General features: G+C 39.0%; 2 protein-coding genes across 16 annotated transcripts; one reads left to right on the top strand and one right to left on the bottom strand.

Annotated features, from left to right (window-relative positions):
• Nucleotides 1-653: 653 nt before the first annotated feature.
• Nucleotides 654-5,750, bottom strand: LOC109981856 (retinoschisin). Of its 2 annotated transcripts, XM_065956152.1 has the most exons (6): nucleotides 5,665-5,749; nucleotides 5,225-5,250; nucleotides 4,933-5,134; nucleotides 3,963-4,104; nucleotides 2,857-3,052; nucleotides 654-1,304 (listed from the first exon to the last, which is right to left on the bottom strand). In XM_065956152.1, the coding sequence occupies exons 1-6, from the start codon at nucleotides 5,717-5,719 to the stop codon at nucleotides 1,152-1,154; spliced, it is 774 nt and encodes a 257-aa protein (XP_065812224.1). In that variant the 5' UTR covers nucleotides 5,720-5,749; the 3' UTR covers nucleotides 654-1,151. The 2 variants fall into 2 exon arrangements, with proteins under 2 accessions (XP_065812224.1, XP_065812223.1); XM_065956151.1 differs by lacking the exon at nucleotides 5,225-5,250 and having other exon boundaries at nucleotides 4,933-5,175; nucleotides 5,665-5,750.
• A 1,965-nt stretch (nucleotides 5,751-7,715) lies between these two features.
• Nucleotides 7,716-24,626, top strand: LOC109982271 (AP-1 complex subunit sigma-2). 14 transcript variants are annotated; one of them, XR_010666560.1, is made up of 9 exons: nucleotides 7,716-7,792; nucleotides 8,414-8,592; nucleotides 10,819-10,927; nucleotides 11,021-11,158; nucleotides 12,880-12,910; nucleotides 15,830-15,886; nucleotides 19,596-19,630; nucleotides 19,753-19,827; nucleotides 22,097-24,626. XR_010666560.1 is itself a non-coding variant. In XM_065956139.1 (7 exons), the coding sequence occupies exons 2-6, from the start codon at nucleotides 8,414-8,416 to the stop codon at nucleotides 15,883-15,885; spliced, it is 513 nt and encodes a 170-aa protein (XP_065812211.1). In that variant the 5' UTR covers nucleotides 7,716-7,792; the 3' UTR covers nucleotide 15,886; nucleotides 17,321-19,409. The 14 variants fall into 14 exon arrangements, 6 of the variants coding, with proteins under 6 accessions (XP_065812211.1, XP_065812212.1, XP_065812214.1 ...); XR_010666564.1 differs by lacking the exon at nucleotides 12,880-12,910; XR_010666559.1 differs by having other exon boundaries at nucleotides 19,596-19,827.
• The last annotated feature ends 1,355 nt before the right edge of the window (nucleotides 24,627-25,981 follow it).

The raw sequence follows: 25,981 nt of genomic DNA, 5'->3' as shown, positions 1-25,981 counted from the left end.
ATAAATGTTCAGGTGTGAGGCTACAGCTGAACTCTAGTTTAATCAGTTGATTATCTCTGTGGATTTAAATAAGTTCAGACTCTAAACTCTTTCCAGTGAAGTCTGTTGTAACAGCAGAAGTATCCCCGCGCTTGTTGGGAATCACTGCACTTGTGTATCTTTAACTGATTGCACTCCCTGAACCACTTGGGAGTTTAGCTTGTGAGAAATCTTAACACCGCAGCACAGTGGGGGGGGGGTGAAGTTTTGTGCCGTAATATTGTTTTCTGTTTGGGTTAAAGTGCCATGAAAGTAGCTTAGCCGACAACAGATCCTAAGCTTGGTAATGTTACACTTTGAAGAGATTGTGCGGCTCGGCAATCTCGCTCTGACTCTGTAAATTCTTCCCTCCCGTCACGTTCATCATGTTTGCGGTGTGCGAGGACTGAAGCGAACGCAGTCACACACTGAGACCATGGTTACAGTGTCGTATTGTGTAATGTGCAATCTGTAAGGACTGTGCACACTCTGTACCCGACACAATACATCTCTCTCTCTCTCTTTGGATTTTTTGTTTGGCTGAAGGAGCACCGTGTATTATATTAATACTGATGTGTGACTACTTGTTTGGTAATATTTATAACAGAGGATGTTTATCAACTGTTTAAATGAAATCAAGTATTAATTTTGTGCTTTAATTACACAAATTGGTAGCATAGTCAGTGTTTATCTGCTTTTCTTTTCTTTTTTTTCAACAAAGCATTTACATGAGAACATAAATACACCAACGAATGCTTAACCATTTTAGAATATTCATGTTTACATATGTAACAGTAAATCTCAAATAAAACAACATTGATTTGAGTCTTGTAACCTGCAGAATCTTTTTCTTAATGTTTGCTCTGATTCACAGAAAGTTTAAGTAATAACAGGAGTAATGAAGTCTTTAAATCTACATTTTAATCTGGAAACCCTCCTGTATGTATGCATGGTGTCCACATTAGTAAGACGGATAGATGCTTGATTTATATCCAGCTGCTCGGACTAAGTCGACATGTTTTGGTCGTAAAGTGTCATAACTGCTGCATCGTTGTCCTCGTTTTTTTTTTTTGAAGTGCAGGCTGACAGGGAATGATGGATGTTGTGGGGAAAAGCAGGCGGTTTTTTCGTCTTCAGCTGCACTTGTTCATGCACATCAGCAGCTCCATCCTCATGGCGATGCGGGTGTGCCAGCCCAGCGGCAGCAGGCGGATGTATCGAGCTATGATGGGAGGACGCAGGATGTTCTGGACCGAGGTGGAGCGGTCAGAGTTCCCATAGAAGACCTGAGGAACAGAGATTCAGTAAACTGCATGCAAAGAAACACCACATAACTTTATTTTGTATATGTCTTTTTTTTGGGATAGAGTCAGACATAAGGGCGAGAGCGTGGGGAAATGACATGCTGGAAAAGCGCTCAGGTTGGCTTAGAAATTGGGCCACTCGCTAAGAGGACTGCAGCCTCTGTTTATGGGGGTCACACTCTAACCACTATGCAACCAGTGCCCAATTTTCTGTCTTTTAACTTCTTATTGGTTGTTTATGCACTGTAGAAAAAGAAGAGTTCAGAAAACTTTTAAAAAGTAAGTTGATGTATGTTTTCAATCTATGAGGACACACAGATATCATCTTATCAAAATTTGAAATGTACGTTTTTCCAACTTCAGTATGTTAGTAGACCTTAGTGGTATCTAAGAAGGTATCTATAGATACTGTTGTTAAACTTCTGAAACTAAATTGACTCAACATATTGTGTGTCAAAGCCTTTTAGTTGAGTAAACGCAAAAAGGCTTTGCATCTGGTTTATTTACCTTTTTTTATGTTATCAAATGAAATAATCTCCTCAGTTAAACAGATGGTTCATTTCTGCTCTTGACTTGAAGGCAGCAAAACACATTTTCCCATACTTAACAATATTGTAAAAAAAGAAGAAGTTTGACTTGAAACCCAAATCATGTCCCTTAATCACATCTGAAGATGTCTTGTTCTGTGGCCTTGCTTTTTACATTTGGTCATCATTCATGTGCTCATTCTTCACTACACAGATATTTAAGTGTTTGTAAAAAAGGTCAAAAAGAAGTTCAAATAAAATTTAAAAGAAATCCCTATTGAGGCGAACTCACAGCTATAGTATCCACAGTTTTTTTTTTTGTTCAAATAAGATTGAAAACAAAGACTTCATAGCATATTGAATATGTATGTGTGTATCATTTTACATTTAATAAGGCAGATAATCCTCCCATACAAGAAGCTGGAAACACAACATCTGCTGGTTCTTGTTACCAGCGTATAACATTCCCAACATTTATGCCTTTACAAGATCAATAAATTCAGCGTTAAAACTTTTCATTAAATTTGTGTGTTTAAAGCTCGTTTTTGAGCTAACATTTCTGCTTCATCTGCAAAACTTTAATAATAGAATCTGTTTTGAAAAAAAAAGTTTTCCTAACTGAATCAAAGCTCAATTCTTTCAACATGAATAATATTTACATTACGTTATATTTGAAAAAAAAACTGTATCCCCTATGAATCACCTTGACATTCCTCTTCCTGGGTGTTGTGAGGCTCTTCATTTCTGTTTTAACTTTATTAAATGGCATCGACCAATAATGCTTTTGTGAGCCGCTACAATGTTTGTAAAACACAGATTACAGGAAGTACAAAGAAATCCCCCTCAAAGCTGTTTTCTAACTTCAAACTGTACATAATGTGCTGCAAAACTCCTCATATTCACATATAAGGTCTTTTTGAACTACAGGCCATAATGTTAAACGTTAAAAAAAGTTGTTAGAATCCTAAAAACGTTGAAATGAACTGCTTACAGTTTTGAGTCCTCACCCTGTTGTTCCCTGTCTGGTCTTTGTAATAGATCCAGTTGAGTGTTTCCACAGAGCGATACTGGACGCTGTATTTAGTGAGCCACTCGTCAGCATCGCAGCGGCCCTGAGTGAGGATCCCCGACACCACGCCCACCTCCTGCAGGTCGATCTGGATCCATTGGTACTGGTCGTTATACTTGGACAGCCATGCACACCTAATAGTCATGAACATGTGATATATATGATTTTGATTTGTATCATGCATAAACAATATGTGCAGCCCAAAGCAGGCTTACAAGACATCAGAGCTTATGGACCGAAGAGGCCTAACTGCAGCATTGACTCATGCAGAGGTTTCATGAACTATCTGTGTGCTCACCCACATCCAAAATAGCAATAATTGAAAGTACCTGTATCCACGCATCATATCCACTGTAACTACAAACATGAAAGTCTGTTTAAAGCTAAATCAGATCTCTAGACACGTGTAAATATTGGATAAAAAGTTGCTTTAAACATGAAAAGACTGAGGATCATTGACTGAATTATGGATTTAGTCAATAAAGAACGTTTTCTATCACTTTAAGATTACATTTTTGGGGGGCGGAGCCAAATGGAGGGCTTGGTGACACAGTTAGGGTCCTTAGAATAATCCCCCCCCCCCCCCCCCCCCCCAGCGCTATAATGGTATAAAATCACTGAGCCCTACAGCATCTTCAGTTCTCCCGCTCTTTTGCAGTTACTTCAAGTTTCAAAATTACAGTCTGCAGTTTTGATGTAGTTGTGTTGAGCCTTTCCTGTGAGTGGGTGTGGTTTTTGGTGCATTCAACGGACACACCCACAACATCCCAGATGGATCTCTGCTTAATTCTGTATAATTTTGACAAATTTGTGTACTTAGCCATCTTTATGATCTCTGAAACTTGCCCTGGTGGTCAATTACACTGTCCAACCTATTACTACCTGGACCCGCCCCCTGAATCCACCTGCCAGTTAAGGCAACCTGTTCTCACAATTTTTAGCAGAGAAAAATAAGTACAGAGAACATGAATAATGATGAATACTTAAAGTTCTTAGCAGTGAAATTTAACCTTGGGCCTTTAGTCCCAGGTTTTTATTACGTACCCGAAGCCCTGGTTGTTGAGGCGAGCCCTGTCAGGGGTCCAGGACGAGTACCAGCCTGTGTGTTGGTCCTGATTGGAGCAGCTGATCTGGTCTGACGTCACTGATCCAGATTCAAAGCCGAGGGCTCTGTGGTACGGGCATTCTGCAGAGAGCAGAGATTTACTTTATGTGGTGCTAAAAGTTCTTCAACTACAAATATGTAACCATTAAAACACACGAAAAGAACCGGTTCAGACTAGATTTGGTCTGGGCTTCACATTTTCTGTCTCTTTATAAGGTACCAGGTAGGCTGCTTTGGTTTACTAACCATGAAAACTCCTCCAATCCACTGCTTCTTTCTTTTCAGTACGTAATAAAAAAAAAATGGTGCTGCAGCAAGTACTTTAGGAAAACCTTCTTCTAAGAAGTGTGTGCATGTAACATCTGACTGGCATCACAATCCTATCCTCCATTAAACCGTCCCGTCTGCCGTGATCCTGCTCACAGTGAGGTCTGATTCTCAGAAGTCTTCCCTGACACGGCAGAAGACGATGATCATCTGATGTGCGCTGCTTTGCCCTGTATCAAGCTGTGAAGTGAAGGGCATGCCTCTATTTTGGGCTCCATAATCTGCTCATCACATTCCTGCGCAGGTAATGAGATTATTGAATGGCATTTAGCTTTCTAGTTCTCTTTATCTTCCTACAATTCCAAGACATTTCAACTCAAACTACTAAAACAGAGGTAAAAAAAAAAGGGTATAATAAAGGTGATTGTGCAGCACGGCTGAGGACACAGTCAGGTACCATGAGGTGTGTGATCCATCAAACCAGCTTGAGCTCTCTCTAAACAGCCACAGGATACGATCCAGGCCATCAATAATCTACACCTGATGTTTCCTGCTGTGTCTTTGACCTTGTTTGCATCCTTTTTTTCTGCAGATAAGTAAAAGAAATCTACAGAATCATGTGAACCCGGGGGAAGTCCTCACCTGGCATGCAGTCCAGTGTGAAACCCTGAGGTGTGGGTGTGGGTGTGGGTGGCGGGAGTGAGGTCTGCAGCACAGGTGGGACACTTGTCGGTGACTCTGGAGACTCGCAGTCACAGGTGCACGCTTTCATGTTGCTGGTCCATGTCTCGATGACCTCCTGGTCCTCCTCCTGCAGTTCCTGCTCCTGGACATCCTCCCCCTCCTGAGGGACATACGGGGAGGAGTTAATGCAGAGTTTTGCGCCTAGAGTGAGTTAAAACCACATTTCAAACTAGTTTTTAGATGATCTTACCTCCTGGGAGTTAACAGTTATCAGAGCTGTGGAACATCAACGGATGCATGAAATGTAAGAGCAAGTGTTTAAAATCAAAAGTAAAAGCTGAAGAAGAAAATTAGGATCATAAACATATAGAAACACTATGACAATTATTTTGCATTTGATTAACACAACTGTGAGGTTTGTATGCATGTGTCTGAAATGTACATTTAGGTTAAAAACAACAACAACACAATTTTTTTTAAAGCCACTTGCAATGAAAGGTTCTCATTTATTATCAACAACTTTATAATTCAACATGTCAAAAACTCCAGGTTAGCTGCAGTACATGTTCTGCATGTTACTGCAAGTTGCATTGATTCAAAGAACAATCAAACCGTCAGAAGCAGCGAGGATAAGGTCAAAATGCATTATCATAGAATAATATCCCTGACGCAGGTGCACAGGTGACTTACCCTGGGAGAGAAGCAGGAGGAAGAGCACAGCAGCACATCTAGCAGTGACCTCCATCTTCCTCCTCTGCTGTGCTGGAATGTGATGTGTGTGTGATACCCAACGCTAGCAGATAGGATTACTGTAATCCACAGGCCTGTGATTGCCTTATCTAATAATACTTTTTAAGGGCCCTAAGTCACCTCTCTCTGGCTTGACTTTTGAACTTCACCTGCAGGAACGCCACCATATCAAAAATCAAAAGTGAGCATCATTCTTCCCAGCAGTGGCTGATGATCCCAAGTTTTAGATTTTAAAATAAATAATTACAGAATTTACAAAATTAAACGGCATCGAGCAATTCTGTGCAACAGGTTATTAATTTACTTGCACTTTTCTTGTATATCAGCATATTTTCTTTATGCAAAGAGAGAGAAGATTGTGACTGCATTCGCAGTAGCTCAGTCTGTAGGGACTTGGGTTGGGAACCGGAGGCTCCCTGGTACAAGTCCCGGTGTGGACCAAATATGGAAGTTGGCCTGGTAGCTGAAGAGGTGCCAGATCACCTCCTGAGCACTGCCAAGGTGCCCTTGAGCAAGGTACCAAACCCCCTCCCCACCACCAGCTCAGGAGCGCCCACTGTGGGCCGCTCCATCACTCTGGCTTCTCTCCATTAGTGCATGTCCATAGGATCCTGTTTCTGCATGTGTGTGTATATTTCAGCCTATGTGTGTGTTCATGACTTACAAAGTGTAAAAACTGAAATTTCCCCTTGCAGGGATCAATAAAAGTAAAATCTTAAAAATCTTAAATCTCATGACCCCTGACTCCCTACCAACCTCCATCCAATCCATGCACAAGGTCATATTGTTTAGATTTACTGTTTATGTAAAACTCTTTGTCACACTACTGCTGTATGAAAAGTGCTTCACAAATAAAGCCGAATTGATTGATGGATTGATTGCTTGATTGGTATTGCTACCCTAAATATGTAGCTGCAGCAAAAAACGGCTTAGCTGGGTTAGCATCATGTAGCATAGCCAAGCAGCTTCTCTTTGCTCAAAGGTTTCAAAATCCACTGAAGAATAAATCCCTAACATAGAAAATAGAGTTTGTAATGGTGGGCTTATAGGCATGACTTGATCTGTGCAAAAACTATAGACTACAGAAGAAGTGGATGTAACATCTTGCTTTCAAAAGAGAAGAAAATTAAGAGGTGCCTTACACCTTCATTCTTTTTTATGGCCAGAAGATGTTGATTCCTCTGGTTAAAAATCAAATAACAATAATAATAATACAAAAAATCAGATGGCTAAGACATCCATTGCAAATGGTCCATACATCTAAAATTATTTATTTTAGCTCTTTATTTTTGGTTTCAAGTCATCTTTCCATTAATATTCCCAACCAAACTCACTAATAATAATTTGTTGCTTTTCCCTAAAAGCTAAAAGAAACAAATCTGCTTTATAGTTTTTACACTCTCATAGTTAAGAATAAAGGACCTATAATATGTGATTTAGTGTATGAGAGGCACTGGTGAAGACTTTGGTAAAAAAAAACAAAAAAAACATGCTATAGCTATTTCCTTTGCTTCCAAAAAAAGATCCCAGCTGTAGTTTTATGTTAACCATTAAGACATGGGAATGATATAAATCCTCTTATCTGGAAAGAGAGAATGAGTGTATTGCACAAATTCTCAAAATATTTATTTTTGACTGTTCGTTTCTCACTTTCTAAACATGTCAGCCTGTTAATTTATAAAATATTATAGAGCCGAATTAATAACACATTTTTTATTTTTATTTTAATATCACACTTGACACCTGTTCCTGTAATAAACTTACATGTTATGGCTTCTGGTAATTCCGCCTCTTTTTAAACATTCAGCCAGTGCACCTGATTTTGGCGTCATAATGGGAGGGATTATCTAGGGCTGTTTTTTTGATGGACGCATGCATCAGCCAATCAGATGCCCGACATTGAGTTAAAGCCTCGAAAAGGCGGAGACTGTAACAAAGTGTCGACCAATGAACATCGATCTGAGCGCTTCATTGACCAATCACAAAGTCGATGCAAAGCGGCCGCGTATGTCTCAGGGAGGCGTTGGAGGCTCATTTCTTCAGAGGAGAATTCAGTGTTTTCATCAAGGTAAGTGGTTTCAAGTGTGTTTTATTCCAGCTTTTCTTTTAAAATGGACTCAAAGCCTGGTCGCATGTCGTGTTTATAAAACAGGCTAACGGCGGAATAACGGTTTGAGATGACCGGTAACGTTACTTCCGTCCGCGGTGTTGATAACGGAGAAGAGGGGAAGGTTTCACTGATGTTTGTGCTGTAAACTTTGAGATGTGGCTTTGAAATTGTTGATTAAATAAATAAATAGAAAATGTAAATTAATAGAATGATGGTTTATATCTTCTTTGGTAAACTGAACATACATGGCAGACACAAATATCTCAATAAATCTAAATAATAAAACCATCCTGTGGGCTAGTTTTGAATTCATCTCATTATTTGATAAGCATGATTAGTCCTGCGTGTTGTTAATTTTCTGAACACCTCCCATATAATATGAAACAAAAACTTCCACTATTGGACTCAATCACATTAATTGATATCTACATCCGAGTTTCTCATTTAAAAAGTGACTACATGTGTTGTTGTAAATGCGTTTGTTGTCTTTCTGCAGATGTCTCAAAACCACCCACTCCTCCTTTCCATCATCATCTCTCATTGTGTTTCACAGCTCCCCCTCTCATCTCTGTGTTTCAGATGCAGTTCATGCTCTTATTCAGTCGGCAAGGAAAGCTGCGGCTTCAGAAATGGTACGTGCCATTGTCTGATAAGGAGAAAAAGAAGATCACTAGAGAGTTGGTGCAGACGGTCCTAGCTCGAAAACCCAAAATGTGCAGCTTCCTGGAGTGGAGAGACCTGAAGATTGTATATAAGAGGTGGGTAGAGGACGTGGACTGTTGAGAAGTGGGTTGTGTTTATGGGAGAGTGTGTTGTGGTTCAGCGCTCACAGAATAGAGTTTTTCACACTTCCACGGGCAATTCATAGACCTGTCATCCCTGTCATCCTGTCAAACTGTTTTCAAAGAGACGAGAGCATCATGGCTGCACGCAGACGCCAACAAGAGGCTATTAATTTTGCCTCATTATATCCTGTTGCTGTGCCAACAGACAGGTTGGCAGACTATTTATGAACCCAAGTGACCCAACAAGGCCAGACAAACACAGCACGCACCAGACTGTGACTTTGCACCATTTCACAACAACACACATTTGTTTACAACTAAAATTCATATGGTTTAAAGTAATTACTTATTTCCACTTCTATACTTTCATATACCTGAGTTTTGTTTTGGCTCCAAAATCTTAATAGAGTCTTATTACGTCCAATTCAGAGTCATTTTATCTGTAACCAAAGCTACCACATCAAAATCTTGTCATGCAACAATGGTGACACTATTTATTTTCGACCAACTCGTTCTCCAAAGATTCTTAATAAAATTCAAAAGTGTTGATGTTATTTCTTTGTATTTTGTCTGAAGGTGAAGAGGTCAGAGTCGGTTTTAATCCAGTATTGTTGAGACATTACAGTTCAGAGGACACAGAAGGGGCCACAGACATTTTGAACTTTTCTTTTTAAATGATTATATTTTGACATGCAATGGGACAAAATGAAAAGGTGTCGTCCGGAGGGACAATGTTTTCATTCAACACTGACATTAACAAAGCCAAGCACCAAGTCTTCACATTTGAGAGGTTGGAGAAGTAGAGAAACAAGGAATATTAACTTAAATGATAACTAAACTCATTCATCGCTGCTAAATTTCCAGTCAGTTGTCCAAACAATTTATTGACTAAATGTTGCATCTCTCTAAATATCCTGATGAACTCAGGTTTATGCAGAGCAGTTCCCCTCAATGTGCACTGGTTGTTATTTTTATCAACAGGTTTAAAAATGCCCCATTGAGAGGCCAATTATGATAGAAACCGGCTCTTCATAGATTTCACTGCCTGCTGGCTCTCCATATGAGTCAGCGACAGTAAAAGTGCTGTCTCACTTCTCTGTACCACAAACGGCTACACAAGTGAGCTGAGGTCTTTGTGTTTCCGGAGCTTGGCCGTGCCTTGCATCCACTCAGCAAATGAGGATGTAGAGAACCGTGAAACAGCTGAGAATAAAAAGTGAACTAAATAACCAGAGTTGATAAGTTGCAGAGTTCCATGTCGAGTTTGTTTCTACAGAATCATCAGCCGTTTCCATGTTGCCCTCCTGCCCTGCTGGTTGTGAAGGATCAACTGACCCGCTCCTTTATTAGCCAATCATCACATGCTTATAGAATGCCTCAGGGATTACCAGGGATAAAGACGCATGGCAGAATGAGGCTTAGCTCGCACAGCCTCCTGCATCCTGCTGCTGGCTTTTAAATGAATACCCTGTGCACTGTAAACAGCCATCTTTAATTATAACAGAAGCGCCGTGTCAGCACTCCTGCAGTAAGCTCCGAGACACAATAAATCACTTTGAGATCCTGTCTAATTGATAACAGTGCAAAAAGTCAGCTCTTCTTCTGTTTACTTTTTCAAGCTGAATTTGTTGTGCCACTTTGTCTTTGGTAAAGGTCACATACTGTATTATGAAAAATACACTTTACCATGGTTTTCTAACACTAATATGTGTCCTTATTCTGTCTACAAACCCCCCAGTTATGAGAGAAGTCCGTCCTCTCCCTCTTTTGCCTGCTCAACGTTTCAGAAAATGTGTGCTCAAACAGGCCGTTTGGAGATTTTCCCTTCATGACATCACAAAGGGCAGTAACCCCTCCCCCAGGTTGTTTGTTCTGCCCTCTGAGTCTGCCTTTTCACTGTAAACAATCGGGCATGTTGGAAGAATGCCTGAACGACATCCTATTCCAGAAAGGGGCGTGGTCAGACACAGCTCATTTACATTTAAAGGTACAGACACAGAAACAGCCTGTTCTGAGCAGAGCTGAAATAGAGGGGTTTAGAGACATGATCAAATACAGGATCAGAGTGGATTTAGAACAAGAAACTTCACAGACATGTAATGCGGACCACTGAGACGTATTTAAACTTGTTGAAAACAGGTTTAATATGTGACCTTTAAATGCTGATGTCAGGTTGAAGTCGTTTGTCACATGTTGCAGATATGCCAGTCTGTACTTCTGCTGTGCCATAGAGGACCAGGACAACGAGCTCATCACGCTGGAGATCATCCACAGATATGTGGAGCTGCTGGACAAATACTTTGGCAGTGTGAGTTTCTGCTGTCTGATCATTTCTTATTCTTCTGTGTGGTGTATCTGTGCCATCGGTTAATGTTGTGCTCTTTTGATTTCTGGACAACAGGTGTGTGAGCTGGACATCATTTTCAACTTTGAGAAGGCTTATTTCATCCTGGATGAGTTCTTGTTGGGCGGCGAGGCTCAGGAAACGTCCAAAAAGAACGTATTAAAGGCCATCGAGCAGGCCGACTTACTGCAGGAGGTAAGGCTTTTAAATGATATCGATGTGGGAACAAAGGCAGTGTCATACTAATGAGTTCCTCTCTCCTGCTCCGGCATCATTAGTAATCTGCCCCCACTCTCCACTGCAACACTGTCGACATTTGTGAAATTCAGATCAAAGCCAGTTTGAAAGAGAGAGAGAGAGAGCAGTGGATCAGAGTCTGAGGGATGAATTCACAAAGAGAGGACAGCACCATGACTTGCATACGTTATCTACCTCGTCAAGTTCTAATTCACCTAAGATTTTTCACTACTGATATTACAGTAAAAACATGCTCAGCCAGTGTAATTTGCCTTTTTTACATATTTGATTACATAATCCATGAAGCAAAGTGTAATGATGAGTTTACGCCAAGACAACACTAGAATGGTCAACAGTAGTTAAATCAAAAAGTGAGAACACCTTGACCGACAAAGCCTTCGTCTGGCTTCAATCACAGCTGCAATCAAGTCTGAGTGAGACACCTCTTACACATGTGCTTCAGTTACCAGCAACTCCCTGAAGATAATCTTGCCATGGTGTTTGTGAATGAGAGTTCTTGCAGTCGGGCTTATTTGCATAGAAAGGAGTCAGTGTAACACCATATGTTGCATTAGTTGCTCATATATTAAAGTGCATATGGCACAAGAGTACAGAGAGATTATTTGCTCTGCAGGGCAGTTACAGATACTTTTCTTCTCATAGCAGATGCTTTGAGAAATAAACACTTTCTATTTTTCTGATTTTGCAGGTTGAGCTGCTACAAAACCCATTCTGTGCGTTCTCTCGTGTATTTTTTATTTTTTTTACAATAGTACTGCTTACTCCCTTGACGTTCTAATCCTTAAGAATTCAGCCCCGATGAATCTGGTAATGTCTGTGCTCACTCCTGGTAACAGAAAGAGGGGTTTAATGTTTACATTTTGTGTTCACACTACACTTTGTGGCATTTAGTTTTTTATCCACAAATCCGGTTTCCACCTCAGTCAGCGGTCTCAATAATCTGACAGACATGCCTTGAATGTGAAGTATCAGCACTCTGAAACTGAGAGTTGCAAAAATAAATCTGTTAGTTATCAGCTGTTAAATTAATTTTAAATAATTTAGATAATCCTTGAGTTAGTCTGAGTAAACAAGTCCAATTATTATTTATTCAATGTGAATATTTTTTAAGTTTCTTTCCAACTCGATGTCAGTAATCTTTGGGTTTAAAACAGTGAAAGACATCTGAGAGACTTCAAACATTTTACAGACCATCAACTAATCTGTTGATTGATAAAAATACAAATGTTTCATTGACTATAAAAATAGTCATAGTCCCAGCTCAAATTGTTGGGTTTGTGTGGGCACTAACTAACTCATATCTGACACACATTTGAAACATAATACAGTAGAATAATCAGTTAGAAAAGCTAGAAACACTTAAAAAGATGCTTCATCAACGTGTGTTAGGTCAGTTTAATTCAGCACAAGAAAGATGGACTCTTGGTACAGCTTCTGATTCCTCCTTTACTTCTGTCCTATTGATTTGTATGATGTGATTATTCTAGAGATTTTTGCAACCTTTTTCCCCACAAATGTGTGTATTTTCATTTCTTGTGATTGTTCCTTCCATTGGCTGCTCACTGCTTTATTGTCTTTCTTTTGATTTGTTTGAATCTTGATCTCTGCTGATATGTCTCTCTCTTTTCCTGTCTATTCTTCACCATTGTGATTTGCAGAATATAGACTTTCAGATGCGCCTGTTCTCAGGTATCGTTTGTTGAAGTCAAACTTAACCCTTGCTGTAGTGTTAGATCGGTAGATGACTAATAGATTCCCAAATAACCCTGAAGAGTCAGCTGAAACAACAAACCATTAACAGCAATATTTTCAGAGTCAGAAGGACAACACGGGAGATATTTAGTTACTGGTTTGTTTTCCTGCTTTATATTAACCCTCTGATCCAATAAGTCTTCATCAGCAGTTCCTCTACATGATGGTTGAGACTAGAGGTACTCTCTGTAGTCTACATTATTAAAACATCCTTGTATTTAATTAACATCTGCTGAAAAATTGAATAAAGAGCAGATATTTTGTTACAAGTTTCACTGAACTGTAACACTGACTAGTTTAATGGTTGAAGTGAGAGGAGCTCAGGTTACAGCTCAGATACAAAGCCTCATTGTGTGCACTGCTCGGACCACACACCCACACACACACACACACACACACACCCACACACACACACACACACACACACACACACACACACACACACACATTAGCATTTCATATGCGTGGTGCTTGATTACAGTAGTTTACAGAAGGAAAACAAAACACAGTGTCACTGCTCATATCATAAAACTAAACCAAGAGCTTAAATGTTTCAGGTATCTTTATTGTAGTAATTAAAGGGTAGTTCTTGTATAATCCTGTTTGTTTGACATTTATGGTGATTTTAATGACTAATACACACTAAAAGTTTTGGATTAGCTCCAGTAGACTTCTTCAGTTAGCAGCCACGGTACAGTCTTTAATGACACCTTTGGGGGCTGATGGGGGTCTGATCAGAGTAGATCCATTCAAAGTTCTTGTTTTTTGTCACTGACAGGCTCTGCTTTTTACTCTAGGACAACAGCATGGAAATGATCCATACATTCAAATATTTTCTTTTTAAGAGGAAAATAATATTCTAAATGGCCATGGTACCCTGTGCACACTCGCAGCTTATATGATCTCAGGTGCGCACGGTTATACCATGAAAAATAAATCACAACAGAGTGGCACACTGAAAATAACTTTACTGTATTTTATTGTGAGCGAGCAATAAAATACAGTAAAGTTATTTTCAGTGTGCAACGAAGTTAGGAAAATGATATTATTTTATCCACAAAGTCGTTCCATCCCTCTTTTCAAAGCTACCACACTCCACTGGCTAAAACAGGAACATTGTCTTGCAGGACACCGGAGTTGAACGTCGTAATCTGAGTTTATTTGAGTTATTTTTAACAACTTCTTTTTTTTTTAAATAGTTATCTTAAATCCAACAGTAGACAATAACACCATCAAGTGAACTTAACCAGAATTCGGTTACTGAAACAAGAAAATTCCTGAGTTCTGCGAGCTAAGGTTCTTGTTTTTGTCGATGGAGTCTGGTAGTTTTGAAGAGAGTGACTGCTGCTTGTGATTTCAAAATCAGGTTCTCAACTAGACAAAAAAAAGATCTCTCTATCTCTGTACAGATTCTCTTTGTTATTGCCAGTGTCTTGTTATGTAACTGCTGGCTAACTACTAAACTACTGGAGCAATTCCAAACGTTTTTTTGTACCCTTTTCTTTATTGAGACCGTAAATATGTCGAAGTAAAGATTTCTAATTTAATGGAAATATTGAGTCTTACTAAAGGGGAGCCATTTGAACGAGTCACTGTTTAGAATTGATTTAGTCTATGAAAAGAACACGCATGTATTTTTAATGTGTTTTACTCTGACAAGAGGCAAACACCTCGATACACACAGTCACACAGGAGTGTTGTATGAACTCCTCAACATTTCATCACTTATCGAGCATAAGACCACAGCTAATGAGTGCTGGGAAGCAAAGTGAGGCCTGCTGACAATCCATTAACATTTGATGGATAAAGTCATGTGAACCGTGAGGATAGACCAATATGAAAAATAACCAATGATGATTCAAAGCAACAGATGTAGTGTAGAACAAATCTAAATGTGGTTTAAATCAGTGGTTCTCAGCTGGTCTAACCTCAGGACCCACCACCAGCTCCTTCATGAAGAGTCTTGATCCAAATTTTCTGATATTTTTCAACCAATCAAATTTGTTGCAGTTTTGACCTCAGACTGAACAAAACATGAGAGAACAAAGAAACAAGACAAAACAAACGTGTTCCAAAAGCGCCTCATAGACTTGTGTTGACATATGTTTTCCAGGTACACATTAGCTACCCACTGAAAATGGCGCTGCGATCCACTTTTGGGTCCCAACCCACCAGTTGAGAAACACTGGTTTAAATGCACCTGAAATAATGTTGGTTCTGAAATAAGCCAACATTAGCCATGATAGTAGCTGTGTAGCTGCTCATTGATTATCAGACAGATGGACTATCAGGTATCTGTTCTCTAGAGACCCAATCTACTCTTATCTACTCTAATAAAACACCAGAGTGACAAAAAGAAATGTAGAAAATGGACAAGATGTGTCAGACTTTTGAAAAGGCATACAGAAGATATTTGGAGTTTAATGATTAGAGGTAAAGTTGTTGTTGTCAGAGTTGACTTTTTAGGGACACATTTGGAAGAGTGCCTCTGGTTTTAAAGCATTAGAGCAACAGAGTGAAGTAATTACACAGAAAACATACCACAGGGGATTGGACTGCAGTCATTTTAATAAGCCTTTAATGAAACATTTCTCAGGAGCCGGACATTACTTTGCTGCCAGTGAGCAGATGGTCTTTTAAAATAACAAAGTCTCAGAGGATCTCCTGCCCAGCTCAGCTCAGCTCTGTAAGACCTCCGAGGTGAACTCAGATCAGACATCCTCATAAAGAGGGTGTTGTTACAGTGATGGAGGCTCCCCCAGCTCGTACTGTAGACATGTAGATACTGTAGAGTCACCCTGAGAAAACAGTGCTGCTTTGTTCCATTTGCTCACTTCTACAATGTTTGCCTCCCAGGTGTGATGGTCCCAAACATGGTCTCTGAGTCTTCTGGTCTTTTCCAGACCAGCTGAGGTGATTTCTCTGTGTCTGTGGATTCACTGATAGAGCCCTGTAGTCATAACGTGTCCCAGTCGTCTGCATCAGTCTGTGTGTAGCTCAGATCCTGCTGGTAAAGACCGTGTTCCTGCCCTCATGTCTCTAGTTAGTCCCTCCACTGTTGACCATACGTGTTTGTATTGAAGAGATTGTGTGTCTTAGTCTATTAGTGTAACATTTCATTGTCACCGTCATCTCTACCCGATGCTCCATGTGTTTTATATGATTACATTTCTGCAGGTTGTATGATAGATACTTTGACTCTGAGCCCTGTAAGCTTGGCAAAATATGTTTTGATAACAAATGATTTAAAAGAAATCAGTATCTGTTATCATAAGGACCAGTAGTATCAAACTGTAGCTTTTAAGCAAAAGAGAGCGAGCAGCTGAGGTCTATTTAAATTCACATGTCGGCAAACACTGATGTTTGTGTCTCATCAAGATGTCAAATGTGCGTTTGTCTCTTTCAAGCAGAAGAAGAGCAGAGGAGGTGACAGCACAGGAGACACTCCTTTAATTACACAAATACATTGACAACATTTGGTGCTGAAACAACATTGTTCAATGAAGACAGTGTGCAAACCTTTGCTTCAACTTTTGGCACATTGTTTCTAAAAATTGAAGGGCCTTGGACTTGTAGTTTCAAAACAAGCATCAATATTGCTAGATTGTCTTAGTATCATATCAAAGTTTACATTTCTGGTTTCATTACATCCTTAGTGCTTTTAAAAAATAAATACAATGATGCTGTATATTGTTCAAAGTGTTACAATTTATGTCCCAAGTGTTTTCATTTACAAATTGTTTAAGCCATCTCAATTATGAAGAAATCTGAACTGTTCAGGAGACACTTTTTTTTGAAGGGTTTTCTTTTTTTTTTTACTTAGACTTCAGGGCACAATTTAATGAAGACATGAAAAATCGGAGTTCAATCTGAGCAAATGTAATCAAATGACTGCTGAATGTCAAACGCAGACATGAAAGCAGTCTTGAATGTGCTTTAGATCAGGTAAGTAGGGAAGGTAATAAAAAATCAAGTCAAATGAAGAATTTTTTTTTTATTATGCTGATTTGATTCTCTGTTCAGGATGAGATGATTTGATTAATGCCTCTCTTATTCTGTAAACTAATATGAAGCTTTAGCAAAGAGACAGCCAGCTGAAAACAGGGTAGATGGATTTCCTCACACAAGAGTTTCATCCATGGAGTTTGTTTCCTAAGTGTATCCAACCTTTAAAAAGTCGAGTTTCTTTACTAGAAATGTTTGTTTGTGTTTGAGTGTAGTGTGTTTGCAGTGACCCTCCTCCAACCTGCTGCACTGTTTCCTGCATGTGAATAAAGTCTCTGAACGAGGCGGCTGCTGTCACTGGATGTTGTGTTGTTCTCTAAGCTGTGTGTTTCTCTCCCTCAGCCCCGTCATGAGTACTTTAATGTGCCTGTGTACTGACTGGCTGCCATCACTGCTCCTGCTGCTGCTGCTCTCCACCCTGCATGCTGAGCTCCTCAGTGCCTGACACCTTTCTGTCTGCACCCTCCACACCTCTCACTGTCATTGTGCGGAGGATGTCAAAAATATTCTGAGCTCACAATTCAACCAGATACATGACAGTCATGATGGCATAAAGTTTAAGAAGTAAAATGTACATTGGATAAGACATTTCTTATAGCACAATGTACGAGGAGATCCGTGCAAGTTTTTCACACATTTTGTCTGAATTCTATAATTGATATAGTCTATGGTGATATATCCAGAAAATGACTGTCATTTGTCCTCTAATGGTTTGTTTCATTGCACCATTTCTCCACCTTTTTTATTTCTACTTTCAAAGTCAGGGTTGCTTTGTGTGCCATTCTGACCTCAAAGTTTGTTAAAATGTATTTACATAGCTTCATTTATAAATCACAAATTTGCATTAATGGTGCAAGCAATGTGAGACACAAAAGTGATCTGCGGCTTTCTAATGTTGCCAAAACTAAAATCTTCCCTCAGCCTGAACAATTAGTTTGGTGCCCAAATTTTAAGTTTAGGAAGGTTAAAAGAAAAAAAATAGTTATGGGTAAAGTCAGTCCATTTTGTTGTGTTTTGGCACAGCTCAGCAAATTCATGCAAACTCAATCCCTGGGCCATTTTCACAATATTGCATCTTTGGCCGATCTCAACCTTTTCCAGACACAGGCGTCAACATGTACGCCACCAAACTCACCTCTTTGATATTCAAAATCACACAGAGACCCAAATAACAAGAAGAAAAGTGTGACTCTACTGTCGTCAAAGACACGTAGATTAGTGTTTGCATAGGATACAACGGGCAACTGAGGGCAAAATTAGTTTTTTAATGGCGATCAACTTTAGTTTCATTAAATCTTTTGATTTTTTTGAGAGAAATTTAGCAGAAGTGATGAAGACAAACATCCAGCTCAGCCAACAGATGGCCATTATGAAAGTGTTTGATCACATCTCTCAGAGTAGATGTTACACAGAAGTAAGACCTGAAAACATTTCAACTTTAAAAAGAGATCCTTAAAGTTTGGCATTTTAGGCTCAAACGATCACAGAAGTCTGCAAACCCCTAGAGGGACTGAACATGATGAAAGAGAAAGAGAAAAGGTTTGCAAATCTAGGGTTAGCATCTGAAGACAACAGTGATGTTTGATTTTTTTTTTTTTAATCCATTTTTCCATTTATGTTTATCCATGCTTCTAAGACCAGGTGAAGAAAGTCTTCATCCTCTGTGTGTGCACAAATGTGTCTGACTGAAAGGCACGAGTATTCATGTAAACACTCTCTCTTGATAACACACTCTGATCAGCTGAATTCTTAGTGTTTCTTGTGTTAGATCCCAGGTTAATCTCCTTCACAGTCAGTCGTTATTTTGTCTTAAACGTGTTCATCCAGCCAGTATTGTCTTCACTTAATGGCTCCTTGATGGTCGTGTTTTTGTGTGTGACATCATCAGCCATGAGGGAGGTTAACTGCATTACCAGTCTGGTGTTTCCCTTCTTCATTTGGTTTGTGTATTTATGGGAGTAGTAGCAGTCTGTCTCATGTCATGTACAGCTTCACTTCATATCATGTGTTTAATCGTAGGTATTTATATTCTATAGTTCTCAAGTCGTTGTTATGATGATTAAAATAATCCTAGCTCAGACCACAGCACAGACTAAAAGACTTTTAAATTATTTAAAGACCCTGATTATCTCTGTTTTAAATAACCTCTCCAGGTAAGTAGTTTAATGCAAAGAATGTTAAAGAAATGTTTGTGTTTGCACTGATTTAACTGAAGCTCTTCGGCTTTTTACTTCCTGATAATTGTCATAACTATCAACATTTAAACACCCTTTAAATAGAAGTTATTCTTATTAATGAATCATTAAATACCCACTTAATTACAGCACTTTAATGTTTTGTTTCCTTCTAAAGACTGTCATGATACTTTGCAGATATTTTATTATTGTATATAACTGAAATAATAAATTCTTTATGATTCTTTGTCATATAAGCTCTCTGTTGTCTTTCCTTTATACAAACTGTTTTTATGATGTCTGTTCAGTCATTTCATTATCTTACTGATAAAACCATTAAACTAACTTGATGCCCTCTCTGCTGAATGCTGCTGAGCTCCTTTGTTTTTGCAGATGAAGATGTTTAGCCTACATACTAATAAACGAGGGATTTGTCATTCCAGCAAAATCCACCCTTGGAGTGAGAAGTCTATAATTGGTGAATAATTCAAAGTTTACGTTTTGGGCTGAAAACATTTTACTCTGAAAATGAAACGACACTTCAGAAGTCAGTGTGCAGAAGTGAGCTGTTCTTTTTTTTTTCTTCCCTCTTACATAAAGTCGGTTTTTCAGTCTGCTGCTCTGATGTGACTCCTCTCCTTTACTTTGTGCTCAACCTTGTTTTAGGATGCCAAAGTAAGTGCTTCTCTTTCTCACAGCATCCTTCATAGTGTCTTTGTTGTTGTATGATTTGTGACTTGTTAGCTCGGCTGCTACACAGAAAAAAGAGAAAACAGATTCATTGGTCGTTGGCAATTCAATCATTGACAGCACGCATTGTGATTGAAGCTGGCTACACACGACCAATTTACGCCTGATTTTAGCCCCCCCCCCTGACATTTTGGGGGGCGTGGCCTGATTAATGGCTTTGCAACCGATAATTTGTCCAAATAATCCTCAAGTGTGCTGTGTCAACACGATTATTTTATTGATCCTATTTACGATTCCAGTATAGCTGCTTCAAATACCCGCAATAGCTAGAATCATCAACTGGATGTTGCGTCCTTTGACAGCTCACAAACATGGCGGTGAACATAGACCGCTGTGTCCCCCGAGCCAAGTGGAAAGAGCCAAACGTATAAGCCTTACCGATATGTTGTCTCAGCAGGATTTCACTCAAAAAATGTTTCTCTTTTTTTTTCGCTTCAAAATAGAACAGACGCCAGGACAGCCAGCTGAAGACATCGATCGTGTTCCATATTTTAAATCCTGAAGTCATGTTTGATCACATGAGCTTCTCTGTATTCTTGGAATCGACACTGTAAAACAGTTAACGGCGGGTGTGTGCTCTTGCGGTCGGGGGCTGAATCGTCTAGTTTGAGTGTTCTGAGGATTACAGTGTTAAAAATCAGATGAACCTGTCCTCATGTCTGTGGTCTCCCACGTGTTCAAATCAGTCTGGTGTGTTAGCCAGCCAAGCAAATCACTGATGGCAGCATTCCATTTCAGTGTAACATTGTGAAGCTCAATCACTGACTGATTACTGACACACTAAATGGAATGGAGCCATTATTTATGTCATTGTTCACACCTTCGCTTTTCCTGCTTTGACCCCCAAAAAAAATGGTCTGCCTTGAAAGGTGTTTTTCAATATGGTCATCTGTCTTTCATCTAGTTTTGTTTTTTGTTTATGTGTGCATATAAATATTACATTTATTGATTAATGCAGGTGTAACAAAGTTAAAAATACATTCACAAATAATTCCCCCCCCAAAAAAAAGGGTTTGAAGGATGAGCTCATCATAAAGGATTTGTCATGTTAATTTTTGTCTTTGTGTTTAAGTGTCTTCATGAAAAGCCCCAAGCTTCCATTGAAATTCAATATAAACCAATCTGGGGCAACATTAGATGATACATGGGGGGGGGGGGGGGTGCATAACTCAATTCCCTCGTCAGTCATTAGTTTCTGCCACTCCGCTAATCAACATTTAGATGAAGTTATGAACACAAAGGAATCCCCCCTAACAATACACCTGCAGTGAAAAGGCTAAATGTGGATGTAAACTAGAGCTGTTAATCTTTTTAATTACAGGCTTTGGTATGAATTAATCCCTATAAATCACATTTATTGATTAAATATGAGATATGTAGATTGACTGCATAACCCTGTTTCCACATTTTAATTTGACTCTGTTTGTTGTGTTATCAAGAGTAAATTCTCTTTTAACTTGAATCTGATCAAGCTGCTTCCCTTCAGTTAATCAAGATGAACGCGTTGTTTTGACAGCTCTAATGTTGCTTTGCACATTTAAACACAACTTGTGGCATAAATTGCCAACATTCAACTGTTCTTAAATTCCTTTTTGTCATGTAGTGTGACGTAAATATATTGATCTATAGTTGGAAACTTTGGTCACAAATTACAGCATTTAATTTCCAAAAACGATTCAGAATAGAACATATGATTGTTTGACTGTTTTCACAAAGCGGATACAGTTACACCCTGACATTACACCATGTGAAACGTTGCCTCACAGTGTTCCTGTGTGTGTGTTCATTTGAGTATCTCTGCTGTTGTTAAACCTGCTGTACGCTGTGTGTCAGTCTGTGTGTGTGTGTGTGTGTGTGTGTGTGTGTGTGTGTGTTGTACGCTGTGTGTCAGTGTGTGTGTGTGTGTGTGTGTGTGTGTTGTACGCTGTGTGTCAGTGTGTGTGTGTGTGTGTGTGTGTGTGTTGTACGCTGTGTGTCAGTGTGTGTGTGTGTGTGTGTGTGTGTGTGTTGTGCGCTGTGTGTCAGTGTGTGTGTGTGTGTGTGTGTGTGTGTGTGTGTGTGTGTGTGTGTTGTACGCTGTGTGTCAGTGTGTGTGTGTGTGTGTGTGTGTTGTACGCTGTGTGTCAGTGTGTGTGTGTGTTGTGTAGCTCAGCGTGCTCTTCACAGGACTTGTGGTTCATGTCTCCCTCCACAGGAAGCAGAGACCCCACGCAGCGTGCTGGAGGAAATTGGACTGACATAAACAAGGTTCTCCTCGTCCTCATCCAGCCGTCACACAATCCTCCATCTGCCCCATACTCTGCTGGACTAAAGAAATACTATTCACCTTTAGGCACCCAAACACAAAAATCACAATGAATCTGTTTTCTGCTTCTTCTTTTTAACAGAGACAACAATAATGTAGCACTGTTTCAGGCTCAGATTTTTTCTTCTGATTTTCAGCATTATGATGTTTACTGTTAGAAATTCAGCTCAATCAGAGTTTTTTTTTGTGTTTTTGCTGATTTCTAGTCAACTCCAATTTGCTGCCCTGAACTGCAGTTTCAGCGTGACCACTTTATTCTGTGAAGTATATTTATATTAGATTTTCTTAAATGTATTAGTTAGACTTGTAAAATAGGATATATTGTAAATGGAAATCAAAAAGTATTACATTAGCTGAACCAAAGAATCATGTCACATGTATGAAGTGTTGCTTTGTGGTTATGGTGTCCATATTATCAAGAACAAAGTATTTCATTTGATTTATATCCACTTCACATTCATGGTCACTGCAGTCTGAGGGGACGTGTTTTAAGATAATAATAGATACATGACATATAGTGAGTATGCTCTCAGCTTATTTTTGTATTTTATTTTTCTGTGAAAAAGCTGGTTTGCATCATTTACCACCTTAACCCAAGCGTCTAAAATGTATCTATACAGCTTCATTTTACAAAATTGAATTCACTTGATTAACACAAGAAAGTATTTGCAGTGCTGGCGTACAGAGACGCTGTTTGCTCTGCAGTGCAGTTAGGGAGCATTTAACCCTTTGCATGTGTTTGGTGAAGTAGACGGTGTCTTTTTGCACAGGTTTAGTGGGCACAAAAGCCACACAATCCTTACCTGAATCAGGCCCAGAGTTTAGTTTAGTTTGTTTTACAATTTTGATTTCTGTTACAACCCGGAAAGGGAGGCAACATAAAAAGCAGATGTTGAGTTTAAAGTTATTTATTACTAAAGAAGCAGAAGAAGTTGTGATGCATAACAAAAAGTGAGGCAGACTGAAAGGACCAACGAGTGCAAAGATAAAGTAAAACAGAAGGACTCTAGATAAGTGTTTTCAAAAACGTACTTTCTAATCAGTGTAAAGGAATGAACATTAAACCTGACTAACTACACTTACTCATCCAAACCAAACAATAAAGGAACAGCACCCCTAACCTAGTGATTCATAACTAAACTCAGTCCAAAGTGTGTTTACTAAACCATTTCCAAGCTGCATCATCAGTGGGGAGGCACCAAAAAGTTGTGAAACCTACAACCAATGAGAGCAAAGAAACATTTGCCTTAGAGGTATAGGCTGCTGGGGAGCTACTTCCAACGTCTAATTCATTTTGCCTCAACATAATAAATCAGGTTGTTTGGCATGACCTGATGGAGAAGCAAACAGAATGAAAGAGAGACTCATCTGTCAGAGCAAATAAAACAGACTTCTTCAATTGTTCTGGTCTCTCAGGCTGGTTGATATATGAAGTGAAACACTCTCTATTTCTCTTATTTGACTTTTCCTTTGTGTGAAACGTTTCACTGAATCCTGAAACACCACAGATATTTATAACAAAAAATGCTCCTCTGACTTAACAAATCTGATCAGTATCCAGGCAAGTTTCTTAATAAGATAATACCTTCATATCCCACGCAGTCATCTGATACTTCAATGGAAGTATAACAGAAATGTCCCTCTTTTTGTCTGTTCTGTGTTATAAACTGATATGATCTGATCAGCCTGAATATTTCAAACTGATTCTCTTCTGTTTGAGTTTCTGGCTGAGTCGTATCTTATTAAACCCGTTCTCCTTCTATCCCACGTTCCCACAGTTCCTGACAGACACATTTATCATACAGTACAGCTTGTAAACTAGGACAAATAAACTACTGTGATTATAAAGCATGTTAGTGCTAAAGGGACCATTTGAAACAGCAATAGTTTCACACAGCAGACTGTTGAGACCTTTTATTTATTTATTTATTCAAGATTAAAAGAAGTTTGACCTTGTTTGTAAAAGGGAAAAGACACACACAATGCTTTGGACACAGGACTCTACAAACACTTTAAAATGTATTTTCCTTCATGTTGTATACACACATTTGTTTTTAAAGCTGGTGATGTTCTTCAATCAAAGCAGGGTTTAAAATGTATTCTTTCTGCTCCCGTTTTTCTTTTGCAATTTGCAGATTATTCTGTCAACCACAGTCATTCTCTCCCTTTTATACAGCTTCATAAAAAGCATTTTCTTGTTTAATTTCATCTGTAATTTCATCTGTATCATATTCTGTGTCTCAGAAATGTGACCAATAGGAAGGACCGCTGTCATTCCCTGCTGTGTGTGTAAAGTACAGTTTGTTAAACCGTGACAGAAAGCTGTGGATTCATAACTGGACTTGTGTTTACATTTAGAGGATGCATTGTGGTTTCATGTATCCCCGTCAAGTTCAGCAATAAAGAGAGTAGAAGCCTGTTTCCTCTGATTCATTCTGCGCAGTGAGAGAGTTAATGTGTCCCAGTGTTGTTACACAATGACTCAGATATGTTAAGTGAGATCAATGTACATTACAGTCTTTATACAGTTTGGCTTTGTTTCTAAATGTGCCCGTCCAAAAATGTCTCCTCAACAATCAACTGCTTTACATAGATCATTCGTGAATCATTTCTTTGGATCTGATCTTGTTCCAATCTGTGACATTACATCAGAACTTTGATTTGATAGATTTGATAGGACTTTATTGTTATTGTGCCTGGAAATACATCGACAAAAAATCCTTCATTCCTTCTGCAATAACCATTCTGAACGAAATCAAATAGACCCCCGCTTTTTAGAAACTGTTGTTTTAAGTCCTCTTTTAATGTCCTGCAGTTTCGGTTTTTAATGTAAGTTGTGTTTATTGTTCGAGCCTTGTCAAAGGAGAATTTCTGTCTCTGTTGGGACAGACAATAAAGTCTATCTATCTATCTAACATTCAAACAGCTAACAAATATTCAGAGGCCTTAAACCTAATTTGATCTGAGATTCAGCTCTGCATTCAATTTCAGTTTTGACTGGTGAACTAAAGAGTGTTTAAGTCTGACCTTATTAAAACGTGGGACCCTGTATCTCCAGTTTGATGGTCATAGTTTATATTCTGTGTTCACAGCGTGGTCAAGATCAGAGGCGATGCTGCGAGCCAGCCTTATCATGTTTTTTTATCGTAGGCTGGTTCACAGAGTAAAAAGGCACGCAGAGTGTCATGATGACATGTGCTTTGACAGGCTTTAAGGTACATTTTTAATCTTTTGGTGAGACTGTCAGAGTTTTCACACGCCAATAAAAACTCTGCCGTTAAAAAAACAGAAGGCAGTTTACTCGTAAAACACTTTACATGCCGTGTTAGTGATGCTGTGTTTGTTTTGGTGTGTTGTCATGGTTACGTCTTCAGTGGCAGGAGGGTGTTGTTGGACCTGGTGTTACAGTGTTTCTTTTTGTCAATAGTGATTTTTGTTGTTGTTGTTAAATTTAGTGTGACTTTCAGGATCTCTTCTAGTTGTTTTTGAAAGATGTTTGTTTTGAGTTGATTTATGTTTTACTTTGATTTTGTAATAAATAGTTATTTATTTTTGTAAATGATTACCTGTCAGTTTTTTTCATTCCCTGGGTTTTAGTATTTAACATTTCTATTCATATTAACATTATGATGTATTTTCTGATTGACATCCATTGTCAGAGTGCTTTGTTGATCATGCTTGTAGACACACTCCTGAATACATTTGGTATAAAAGGGACGGACAAATGCTCCACTTTCAGCAGATGGATGTTACAATATTCTTCTAGTCTTAGAT

The sequence above is a fragment of the Labrus bergylta genome, chromosome 6 (assembly GCF_963930695.1).
Source record: "Labrus bergylta chromosome 6, fLabBer1.1, whole genome shotgun sequence".
Taxonomy (NCBI): Eukaryota; Metazoa; Chordata; class Actinopteri; order Labriformes; family Labridae; genus Labrus; species Labrus bergylta.
Note: the sequence above shows the minus strand (reverse complement) of the source record. Positions and strands in the feature narration are given on the sequence as shown.

Excerpts from the sequence above, each read along its gene's own strand:
- LOC109982271 (XM_065956139.1), top strand. The coding sequence starts at position 8,414 with ATGCAGTTCATGCTCTTATTCAGTCGGCAAGGAAAGCTGCGGCTTCAG. Across the intron at positions 11,159-12,879 it reads AGGCCGACTTACTGCAGGAG|AATATAGACTTTCAGATGCG; the intron begins GTAAGGCTTTTA and ends TGTGATTTGCAG. Across the intron at positions 12,911-15,829 it reads TCAGATGCGCCTGTTCTCAG|GTGTGATGGTCCCAAACATG; the intron begins GTATCGTTTGTT and ends TTTGCCTCCCAG.
- LOC109981856 (XM_065956151.1), bottom strand. The coding sequence starts at position 5,719 with ATGGAGGTCACTGCTAGATGTGCTGCTGTGCTCTTCCTCCTGCTTCTC. Across the intron at positions 5,176-5,664 it reads CCTCCTGCTTCTCTCCCAGG|GCGCAAAACTCTGCATTAAC; the intron begins GTAAGTCACCTG and ends AACTCACTCTAG. Across the intron at positions 1,305-2,856 it reads ACCAGACAGGGAACAACAGG|GTCTTCTATGGGAACTCTGA; the intron begins GTGAGGACTCAA and ends TCTGTTCCTCAG.